Source organism: Fundulus heteroclitus, chromosome 4 (assembly GCF_011125445.2).
Source record: "Fundulus heteroclitus isolate FHET01 chromosome 4, MU-UCD_Fhet_4.1, whole genome shotgun sequence".
In the NCBI taxonomy this organism is placed as follows: domain Eukaryota; kingdom Metazoa; phylum Chordata; class Actinopteri; order Cyprinodontiformes; family Fundulidae; genus Fundulus; species Fundulus heteroclitus.
In genome coordinates this window covers 116,787-128,900 of record NC_046364.1, presented here as the reverse complement: position 1 = coordinate 128,900, position 12,114 = coordinate 116,787, and the positions used below count along the sequence as shown (strand labels likewise).

The 12,114-nt window shown below is 43.9% G+C and overlaps 1 protein-coding gene across 1 annotated transcript; it reads right to left on the bottom strand.

Annotated features, from left to right (window-relative positions):
* Positions 1 to 5,912: 5,912 nt before the first annotated feature.
* agrp (agouti related neuropeptide) lies at positions 5,913 to 6,936 on the bottom strand. Its single transcript, XM_012856765.3, has 3 exons — positions 6,720 to 6,936; positions 6,288 to 6,385; positions 5,913 to 6,203 (listed from the first exon to the last, which is right to left on the bottom strand). The coding sequence occupies exons 1-3, from the start codon at positions 6,850 to 6,852 to the stop codon at positions 6,015 to 6,017; spliced, it is 420 nt and encodes a 139-aa protein (XP_012712219.2). The 5' UTR covers positions 6,853 to 6,936; the 3' UTR covers positions 5,913 to 6,014.
* Between the last annotated feature and the right edge of the window lie 5,178 nt (positions 6,937 to 12,114).

Sequence of the window (12,114 nt, the reverse complement as noted above, 5' to 3'; positions counted from 1 at the left end):
CCCGCTGCTGTTGTTGTTCTTCACCTGCAGACCCTCGTCTTCATCACTCTGACCGTCTCTCACTGAGTTCATGCAAATTCATCAGATTTCAGCATTCGCTCTGAAAGGAAGATTCAGAAAAAGACGGTTAAAAACAACTTTTAACAGAAATAAGGTCTTAAAACACATAATGTTCATTAAGGTTTTTTTTATAACACAAGATTCAAAATCCTTTATTGTCCCAAAGTTTGGGCAAAGACAAAGTTACACACAACTTATAGAAGTAAAACACACTAATCTAAAGTTAGGTCTAAAGCAAAAGAGGATGTGATTCATTAGAAAAGGCCAAAAATAAAATAAGGAAATGCCAGAGTAAATATTGCACAATTACTGATAATACGGCATTCTCAGGTAAAAAGATGAAATATTCAAGGACACAGTGGAAGAAAAATAAAGCCTATTTACAGAACAATATCAAATGATGTTCAATATGTGCGATAGTACAGCAGCGTCTGAAAGAAATTAAGACATGTGTGACTTTACCTCAGCGTCTGAGAAACAGTAAACGATTAATTCAATGAATGGGTTCAAATCAGAGCCGTCCAACCATTAGCATGTTGTTATTGAGCTGAATTATTATAAAGCTCCAATTAACACCACGTCATCATCAAGGCTCTTTCCAAAGTCAGCTTCCATCAGATCCTCCAGGTTGGTGAGAAGGTTTCCTCTCTAAGGAAACCCAGCAGGTTGCATCAAGTCTCTCCAAGCAGCATTCACTCCTCCTGAAAGAGCGTAGAGCCACAGTGGACAGTCGTCTGCATTGTTGATGGCTTTGCAGCAATCCCTCATACTCAGCATGCATGAAGCGACAGTGGAGAGGAAAACTCCCCTTTAACAGGGAGGAGAACCTCCAGCAGAACCAGAACCAGGCTCAGTGTGAACGCTCATCTGCCTCCACCCACTGGGGCTTAGAGAAGACAGAGCAGAGACACAGAAAGCACAGAAGCTCACATTGACCCAGGAGTACTTTCTATGGTAGAGAAGACAGAGCAGAGACACAGAAAGCTCAGAAGCTCACATTGACCCAGGAGTACTTTCTATGTTAGAGAAGACAGAGCAGAGACACAGAAAGCTCAGAAGCTCACATTGACCCAGGAGTACTTTCTATGTTAGAGAAGACAGAGCAGAGACACAGAAAGCTCAGAAGCTCACATTGACCCAGGAGTACTTTCTATGTTAGAGAAGATAGAGCAGAGACACAGAAAGCTCAGAAGCTCACGTTGACCCAGGAGTACTTTCTATGTTAGAGAAGACAGAGCAGAGACACAGAAAGCACAGAAGCTCACATTGACCAGGAGTACTTTCTATGTTAGAGAAGACAGAGCAGAGACACAGAAAGCTCAGAAGCTCACATTGACCCAGGAGTACTTTCTATGGTAGATGGTAATAGAGGATGATCTGCCTCCCCTGATGATGTCACAGCTAACAGAACGCCAGACCAGGTGTACCTTCTATGAAGAGAAAAATGACAGAGAACAAAAAGTTAAAAGCTGAAATAACAACAAACAATGCAAAACTGGAGAGCAGTAGGAGAACTCAGCAGAGAGAGAGAAATAGACCCTGATGTCCTCCAGCAGCCTAAGCCTATAGCAGCATAACTATAGAGGTAGCTCAGGGTAACATGAGCCACTCTGACTAGAAGCTTTGTCACAAAGGAAAGTTTTAAGATTAGTCTTAAAAGTAGACGGGAGTTAGTCCACTGACTCTATAGAAAATGTACGTTCTCTATAAATTCATTATATCACAGTTATAATTATTTAACAAACAGTAATCTATTGCAAGTCTGCTTCATGTTAAATGATTTTATTTCTGGATACCAGTTTGAACTAATTAAATTAGTCATTTAATTTGTTGTATTATGGGGAGAGAGTTGTTGTTTTTTTGTTGTTGTTGTTTTTTTGCTTTTGGCCCTCTCTAGTTCTAAAAAAAGCTTGAAAATGAAAAAAACTCTCTTTCAAATATTACAGTTTCTGTTTCCAGCAGAAGGAAATAACAGAGTGAGAAGTTTGCAGAGCAGCTGAGATGAATAGCAAAGTAATCTGATAATCACCTGGGAGAACAACCTGTTTCTGCTGCAGGTGAAAAGACGTGGGAGGCTTTCCAACACGGACGAGGATCTCAGCCCAGCCTGAAAAACAAGCTGCAGCTGATTTAATAACCAGGGAAGATCCTCCCAGTGGAAAACTACTGCAGGTCTTATTGTGTTTCAGCAGGAACCAGTAAACTGTCGGAGGACGCAGCGAGCCCCTCCACCTCAGAGAGAAACAGTAATAATAAAAATAATCCATTTTATTTATAGGCTGGGTGAAGGCAGGTGTTTCTCATCAGCAGAGGAGAATTTTAGGAACCTGCTGCCGGCTCTTCTTCACTTGGGTGTTAACCAGTGGGGTGTGACTCTAGGCGTCGGTCCTGACCTTCAGACTTGGAAGAATCAGTCTTACCCTACTTCCTAGGTTCCTCCTGAGTCCTAGATTCTGCTCCAGTTCGGTTCCAGAGTTATCTCACAACAATTCAAGTTGTTTCCTTGGGCTGAAGCTCCTGACTGGCACCTTGTGGACTCCTGTTTCCTTGGATTTACCTGAGATCAAACCCTGCTCACCCTCTATCGTGTCCATCATACAATCCTCAGCGGATGGGACTCAGCTCTCTGCAGCTGATCCAGGCTTCCAGCCCCCCTCATTCCTCCCTGGACGTTACCATCACCTCTCCAGCTAACCTCCAAACTATACTCCAAGATCAATCAACACTCGTTAACCCCACCAGTCCTCTTCTGTGTGCAGTTGGAGACCCGTTCTGGATTCCAGATTTATTACCCAGCTTGTCAAATAAACTACTTAAACTATTCCTGCCTCCTGAGTGTGTTCTGCATGTGGGTCAGTCAGTAAAAGCCGTGTTATTAAAAATACAATTCAAAATGCAGTTTAAGTCAGACAATGCAGTTGTTGTGCAATTATACACTGTTTAAAGTTATTTAATGTTTCATAAATAACTCTCTGTCTGTTAAATATTGTCTGGTGATAATCAGCTCTTAAGCTGATATCAGGACAATGGTTGAAAGGGATGAATTCGAGCACTAGAGATCTTTTAACAGCAAAACCTGCACACACATAGAATAAAGGAGTGACAACTTCTTTTCAAGTTCAAGAATTTAATAACAGAAATAAAATGAATAGCCAGAGAACATCACTATGTAATGCTGTTTACCTGAATTAACACAATATTTCAATCAGTAAATCCTCTCTACGAGGCTAGTGAAACTTAACTAAACCACTAACCAGGCACTAGGGGTCGCTGTAGTGATCGGTCACTAAATCAGTTAAAGTCTAAAGTTATCAAATTGCCTTTAAACCGACATTAATATTCAATATTAATGCAGGAATAAGGCTCATAGCTCTATTGACCGATGGAGGAGCAGAACGGGCATTTGTAGAAAAACCGGAACCGGATATTAACAGAAGCTAATAGCATTTTGGCTAGCGGGTTTTCGGCATTAACTTTAAAGACTTTAGTTTTATTTTTAGTCATAGTGAGTGGGCTGGATAATGTAAACATTAATATTCCATCAATGTATAAAACCCTTGTGGAGATAACCTTTGTTATAACTATAAAAACACACTCGACAATGACATGGTACCGAATGCTAGCAATGAGCTACCTCCGTTAGCCCCTTTATTCAAAGACACCGTGTGCAAACGTTTTACAAAAATTTCCCAAATGAACCATTTAAACTTTCGCTTTTGGGTCTCTCTGCCAAACCTGTCGGGCCTCATGTGAGTCGGTCCACTTTGGTCATCCAAGGAAGGCAGTAAAAGCAGGAAAGTTGTTGGTTTGTTCCTGGCGGGCTAGCATTTAGCTCTGCAGCTATGAGCTAACCAACAGCGTGGTCGGGCAGCTTGGAGGCCTCGACCGATGTCCATTTAATAGTCTGATCGCTCAGCTTGTCTGGTGAGGGGAGGCATCTACCGTCTCCCGTCTGCTTTCCTGCAACAGCTGACAAAAGTGAACAAAGCTGCTTCGGCATCCCTTACTTTGCGTCTGGTTTGCGCAGAGAACTTAGCTCCGTTCCAGCAGTTCCTCCGATGCCAGGGAGGTCCTCCGTCGAAGCAGGCAGATGAGTTTGGCAGACCCTGGATCAGCGTGGCTGGCCCAGCCACATTCCTTCAGATGTCCCAGGCAGAGGGGACCATGTGGCCTCATGGTTCAGGGGAAGGCTACCCCCCTCGCCCAGGAGAGAAGTGGTGGTCATCTGGAGTGTGGGAGAGCTGCAGAGGAGCGGGCTTTTTGGGGGGAAGCTTTTATAGCAAGAGGGAACCCCTGCTGGGAGAAAGGCCGTCCCAGCCGACTCTCTCTCCTTTGTGACTGTGTGGTCAGAATTCAGTCTGACCTCAATTATTTTCATGATCATGGCTGTAATATGGATCTCTGCTCATGGTAACAAGACAGGGGGGGGGGTAAGATGAATGGAGGAAGAGGATGAGGGTAGCAGTGTGAAGAAGATCACAAAGGTATGAAGGTGTGAGGTTGTGGAGAACTTTGAAGGTAAGGAGGAGGATTTTGTAGTTGATGTGAAGCTGCTGCAGAGTAGCTGTGATGTGAAGGGCTTCATGTGACGATACGACCAGCTGAGTTTTGGCCCAGTTGTAATTTATAAAGCGTTTTAAGTTGAAGACCGTAAAGAAGAGTTACAATAATCTAGACTGTGAACAAGAACAGCAGTAGAGCGAGGAAGGACCATTCATGTTACAAAGATGGAAATAAGCAGACTGAGTGATAATACTGACATGGGAGGCGAAGGAAAGGTGCTGTCAGGAGGAAAGGTTCTGAGGGTTCTGGTCAAGCTCACAGGAAGCTCCGTTTGGTGGAACAAGAGAACCACAAATCTATTCAGAACACCTTTTCATCATGAACTTTGTCCTGTAAAATCCAAGTGAAAGACTAAAAGTAAAAAGGCTTAAAGTTGGATCCGTGTGTGTCAGATGCCTGCAAATGTTCTCCAGGATCTCCCAGACTGTGAGAACATCTCTCATCCACTGCCCTCCTCAGAGGAACCCACAGATCTGCTGCCAGGTTTACTTCTGGACTCTGACAGCCTGTCCAGAAGCAAAGATTTGGACCCGTGAGACGTCAGCATCTATCAGTCCACAGAAGAAGTTTTGTGTCACCAAGTGGAAAAAACCCAGGGAACACGTTCAGAAACCGTTTTGGTTCATCTCCTCCGTCTCCAGTGTCACTCAGGTTTCCTCTGGACCCGTTTTTCCCCTCAGACTTAGTATCGAGGCTTGTTTCCTTTGAGGACCCGGTTCTGCTGATTGCTGGACGTCCTGAAGCTCTCTGGACCATCCTGCCTCCTGACAATCCTTCTGATTATTGAAGAACGCTGTGAGGAGCACATGGTTGTTGCTGGTTTGTGAGATTCTGTTCTTTACACTCTGCCATCATGGTCCATCAGAACCAACCCTCATGTCAGAGCTTTGTGCCTTCTGGCATCATGAGGTTGTGTTTCTGGCACCTAGAACCAGTTTTCTAGTCCATCATTCCAGACTCAAACCATCTGATATGTAGCAGTGTTGCCTAATGACTCATTTCTTGTTTTTGACCTTTTGAAGAGTCTTAATGTGTTCAACACACAGCATTTTATTACATACAGCGCCTTTTATTGACTAGTTGTGTTGATTTCTTTGTGTGTCCTTATAGTTATAATTTCAGGTCAACATGTCAGGATTTTATTTACTGAGAAACACATCAACATGTTTAGTGGCTTTTTTTCTCTGCTTTAGATTTTTCTGTAATATTTTTCCAGATAATGAAAATAAATTCTCATTCTTTGTTTAGCAGGTGAAAAGTTCCCTGCTAGGAATATAGGACAGCTGATAAAACATTAAATCTTTATTTCAAGTTGTCATACAGAAGGTCACCACATGATAGGAGAAATAAACACAGCATCCTCAGACCAGGCCCAGGTGGAGCCCGAGCGCTCAGGTGCGTCTGTGCGGGCAGGTGTGGCCCACCGGGCGGCAGTAGCAGATGGCATTGTAGAAGCGGCAGTAGCATGTGTCGCAGGGGTCGCAGCAGGGCAGCGAGTAACCCAGACAGAACTGCTGGTGAGGGATGCAGCGGCGGGGGGAGCGCACGGCTCTGCCCTGCAGCTGCAGCGCAGACGGGTCCTGCAGGACAAGAGAAAAGCAGAGGGAGGTCAGTCAGCCCTGATCCAGAGAGCTGCAGGCATGCTGCTGGGCTCAGTCCTGCACCTCATTGTTGGAGCCTGTCTCCATCAGGAAGCGGTCTTCCTCTGAGTCCACAGGAAGCAGGACCGCCTCCTGCAGAGGGTTGGGGGCGTGGCCTCTATCTGCAGAACACAGGAAGGAAAAACTCATTTTAACGCCAGTTTTCCTCAAGAAGCCGCTCCATAAAACCACAGGAACCGTTAACAGCAGCCAGTCTGGCGGGGGGAGGCCCAACCTTTTAAAGGCACACTTCCAACCAGAGTGGTGGGGAAAACGGGGGCGACGGTTCAAATCTGCTGACTGACAGAAATGTCTCCTCACAAACTCGTTTTATACAGGTGAGGTTTCACAAAGGAAGCTTTCATTTTTAAACTATGCTCTAAAAAATCTCTGCCATGGTCTGAGCTGTGCTGTGTCAGCTGACCGCTGAGCTCTGATTGGACATGCGTCACCAACCGAGGTCAGACAGGTAGGAGGTGTCGGTGCGGGGGCCGCCCACCGGGCCCTCGTCCAGCTGGAGGCCTCCATGAACCAGGGAGGAGGAGAGCCGCAGCAGGCTGAAGGAGCAGCAGCAGAGCAGCACAAACATCCTGCTGCTGTCACTGAAGAGAAGAAGAAGAAGAAGAAGGATCTGCACTGCAACTCCCACAATCCTCAGCTGCTAGAAACAGGAGCGTCTGAAAGGAGGAAACAGGAAACAGAAGCTGCTTTATTTCCCTGCTTCCTGTTTGGAAAGTTCAGCCCAACTGTGACAGGCAAGTGGTAATAATCATGATGATGATAATATTTCATTTCTATAGGGAGGATAATTAGACGTAGCTGCAGAACGGATTTACGAGTATAACTGCTGTGCTGCAGTTTGAGGCTATTGCTGATTTTCTACTTGGTTGCATAATTAAGTCAACCAGTAACTGTAGCTAAAACAATTATACTATTTAATAAAATTAAATGACACTATCAGTAAGTTTAGAGAAATAAATAGAACTAAGCGTCACACAATTTAAAACTAAAACCGAACGCCTTCCATAGCTGTAACCCGCATCAAGACCCGATGAAAGAAAGGTGCAGCTTGGTTCTTCTTTCTGCCAAAACCTTCATAGTTCTTCCTGAATGGGAACTTTTACGGTCACCGTCACCTGGATCCTGCTTCCTCTGCTCTAATCGGATCTTTGGAACGGGTTTCTGGGGCTAAACGGAGTATTTAACTTTAGTCAGAGATAAAAAACAAGGAAATTCTCGGTTACATAAATTATATCCTTTCATGTTGAGATGATGGTACCAGTGAAAGGAAGACTGAGCTTTCAGGGCTAATAATAATAATAATAATAATAATAATAATAAAAGATTTTATCTGTAATGCACTTTACATTTCCAAGAAATCTCAAAGTGCTACAGTTAATAGAAAACAGATAATAAAATAAGAAAAGGGACATTAAAATGTAATTAAAATACACAAGTAAAAGTTTTGAGGCGATTAAATGCAAGAAACCCAAAAGCAAAACAAAGCATTTAAAGGAGCCCATTAAACCATTGTGTATAAAGTAAGGTTCTAAGGCCTGCTCTAAAATGTGACGGGGTCTGTAGAACCGCAGACCAGGAGGCAGATTGTTCCAGAGGCGGCGCAGGAACCGTGGTGCCAGATGGAGTCCTGGGAATGGCTCAACGGTCAGCGTTAGCAGAAGGTGTGTTAAAAAGACGGAGCGTTGCCCTGCAGACACTGGAAGGTAAGCAGAGGTTCTGCAGACCATCAGAGACGGGAAGCCAGGGGAAGAACGGAGGAAATGTGATCATGTTTTCACTCATCAGCAGTTCTGAACGTTCTGGAGGTTCTGAAGGTTCTGCAGGTTCTGAAGGTTCTGCAGGTTCTGAACGTTCTGCAGGTTCTTGGCAGGAATCCCAGAGAGAATCGCAGCTTTATAATGCAAAAAGCCGATGCATCTAGTTATAGATAATGAGCCTGAAAATAAAAGGCTTCATTTTTAAGTTTTCTCCAATAATAAAACTCACTATAACCCACATTTTGAGCAGTTAAGGAAGGGGCTTTAAAAATTGACATAAAATTATAAATTTCATATACAAAAACCTGTGAGTTAAAATTAGTTTGCGTTGATTGATTTAGTTCGATTTCTAGTAAATACTTTAGATTTTTTCTCTAATTTATGTAATATTTTATTTTCACCTAAATACTTTCTTTTTATTTTACAGACAAACTGTGCATCCATCAAATGAAACTTTATTGCACCTATTTTTCTTCTTGTTGCGTTCAGGACTTAAAAGTTCTCTGTGGAGGACCAACAAAGTCTTGAACATCAACCAGAAACATCTGATATATTTAGTGAAACACGTGATGGAAGCAAATAATGATCTTCAGCAGCAGCGGACCCAAACACACATTTTCAGCGTTCACAGCAGCAACATAAAGGGAAACATGAAAAACTCACCTCCTGGTCGTGACTCCTGCTGGGTTCCTCCTTCTGAGGAGATGAAGGTGATTTAAAGCCCATCAGCAGGTCACATGACCACCGGGTGGGCGTCGCTGGCTTCGCATCATCACAAACTGGGATCCTCATGCAAATCTGCATTTCCTTTGTTTTTGAACGCTGACAACATCAGACACAAGTTAGGAGTTTATTCTGCCTTTTTAAAAACGACTTGAATAAAGCAGCCAAACTGCTGCTGTAGGCGGACAGGGTCCAGAACCAGCAGCCCTCCTGGGCGCTGCCGGTTCCCAATCAGACTCGCTGTTGTTAGGTGATCCCAGATCTGCTTAGACAATTATGAGAAGGCAACAACAGAGAAAAACTAAATGGTGCAAGGGGCAACCGTGGAAATCAGGACAAGAACAAAGAAACCAGGAGGAAAGTAATAAAACTAATAATAGTTCTAAATCTTAATGAAACCACGAGACATAGAGAGTTGCCAGCGCCTCCAGCTGCAGACAGTAAGCAGCGATTTAGCTGCTGCCGCTCCCTCTGGGTCCATCTGATGGCTTCATGTCGAGGTGACGGCTCTGAGAATCTGTCTGAAATAAGGCTGGAGGTGGAAACCAAGCCATGAAATCTATACAGCAGACAACAAACATTTAATATAACAAATGTTTTATTATAGTCCTTCAAACAAGGATGTTGTAACGCAGATGTGATTAAAAACTTTTAAACACAAATGTCTCAGAACGCCATAAAAGCTGTAGAACTGATTCTTTACAGAGCAAAATAAAACATGACTGTCCTGCTGTTGTTTTAGTAAAACCCAGACAGAGAGGAGCTGATCCGGGCTTTTCCTGCTCCTAAGTTTCTCTTTGTGCATCCAGACAGTTTCCTCACATGTTGCAGCAATTTTCCTGCAGTGTTTTCTGAACCAGATTATCTCTGAGTTAGATACCAGGAATATTTTCTCTGCTTTCTTTCTTCACTCCACCTGATTGGCTCTCCAACAGGCTGCAGCTTTCCTCCATCGCTGCTTTAATCTGCGCGCCCATCTGGGCCCGGCAGCCTTTAATATTTAGCATCCGTCCATCCGTCAAGACAAGAAATGCCTTTATTGTCGCTCAACAGGGAAATCTGGTCCTGACAGAGATAGAAACACAGAGTTAGATTCTGCCAATGACCAGAAACCGTTTACAAACTGATTTCAATAACTTCATGATTAGAGAAAGTAAAATAAAGACTCTTCCAAACTAACCCGCCTATTGTGTGAAAAGGTTTATTTTTTATTTCATTATTTCTGGAACAAATGCAACACTTTATGTTTTCATCTCAGGACGTGTAATACAACCCATCCAGCATCCTCCAAAACGGTTTCTACGGGGAATAGTGAAGGTCGGCAGCTCGCTCTGCTGAACTGGCAGAGAATCCTGGACAGGTGTCAGAATCAGAAACACCTGAGTGGATTCTGGTTGCCTCCCATTCTGGCCTGTTTGTGGTCTTTTGGATTTCCCGTCTCACGCCTGTCTTCAGCTGCTCTTCTGATCTCTGGACCACGGGACCCTGGGATCCGTCAGCCGGTCTCTGCCTGCCTGAGATCAGGGGATCAGGGGATCAGGGGATCTGCCCGACTCTGTTCTACGATTAAACCGGCTTTGGTCTCCCTGAAGGAACCAGAAAGAGCTCAGAACCTGAACGGGTTAGTGGCTTTAATTCTGTCTCTGACATCTCAGCAGCCCCTCAGCCGGTGAGTCCAGTCTCACATCTCTTAAAATCTATATTTTAAACCAGTTCCAGTGTCCGGCTGAGGTTTTGGATCCTCTGTCTTGTGCATTACTGTTAAAAAGCTTTATATAGGCTCAAAGCCCCAGACTGTAGATATGTGTAGAGATTACCATGAAAAAAAATATGATTTGTTTTTATAATTAGAAGTCTATAAAGCTCACCTCTGTTATTTATTGTAAACTCACTTCAGCCAGTTTGGCTGCAGGAAGCTGCTCAATCTGGATTAAGTTAATCCTAATCTGGTTTTGTCCTCAGAAAAGAGCCAGAAATAAAAAAAAAAGACCAAAGACAGGATAAAATGATCCAGGTCTATTAAATTTAATTGGCACCTTTAAAAACAGAGTTAACCAAAGTGCTTAACAACATTAAAAAGCCTCAGAGACATGAAGGTATAGCACAAAAGTTTAACTCTGAAAAAACAGCTGACTAAGCAGAGCAGCAGCTCCAGATTCTAGGGTCCCATCTTCACTTTGGACCCGAGCGGCACCAGAAGCTGCTCCTCTGGTGAAACCATCTTGGGACCAGGAAGCACGGCAGGCCGTCTGCGTGGGTCCTGGACGGGAACAGGCTGCAGGTCATGAATGACTCTGAGTCACATGTTGATCTGAGGATGGCGGTTAAGACTGAGCGCGCTCATTAGGCCTCAGTAATCACTCTCTCTGTTGCTGAGAGTGGAGGACATTAGCTTCATGCTTCTTCCATTACTGCCAATCTGCTGCTTCCTCCTGCTCATTATCCTCCATCTGCAAACATGGCGCCGCTTCTCTGAAGAATGACATGCTGATGACATCACAGCTGCACTCAGCACAAACGAGGCGAGGCGCTCGTACCGCAGGCAGTGCGCCTTTAATAAGGCACTGATTAGCCACAGTCAGCTGGAAACTCGCTACATTTCATCTTTATTGTGCACATCTCCTTCATTTCCTGTTGAAGTGGCCTGGCTGTCGGCATAGTGACAGGAAAAGCTCAAAGGTTTGACCTGGGAAACTTTATTTATTCTGTTCTGGACAGGGTGAAGCTGCTATTACAGCAAAACAAGACGCTGACATGTCCAACAAATGAAAGTTAACCCAGAGACATTCACAAAGCATCAGCATCGTCACACCTTGGCTCTACGTAGTGCTTTTGGCAGCTGCTGCTCATCAGGCCCACAGCGGCTCTTCTTCACTCATTGATGAGGCTGATAACCGTAAAGCTGATCCACACGCTGCTGTTGGGATTAGCAGGAAGCTGATGTACAGCGTCAGTGGCAGAGTTTTGGCTCAGGCTCGTATTTATTTATGTTTCCCTTTTTTCTTTGAGCACAAACTCTTTTCATGCCGCTTTTCATAAAAGTGTAGTGTGCCCTTCTCCTCTTGCTCTGTTTCATTTTACATTTGCAAAGACAAAATACATCGTTTTCTAATTAATAGAGTAGTGTGCTTTACTTCTAGATAAAGATTAATATCCACCACAATTATGGGTTTGTTTGTTTACCGTTGTTTTTTTACTGTTTCCTGTGTTTAATGTTGGATAATTTACTAAAAAAATAAAGTGAAAGTGAAAAGTGAATCTGACGTTAATGAAGAGAATCCCGGAGGACTGTGTGGGGAGGGAGGAGGACGCTCGGCCAGCCTGAAGACTCATTATCTTCATCCACCTAC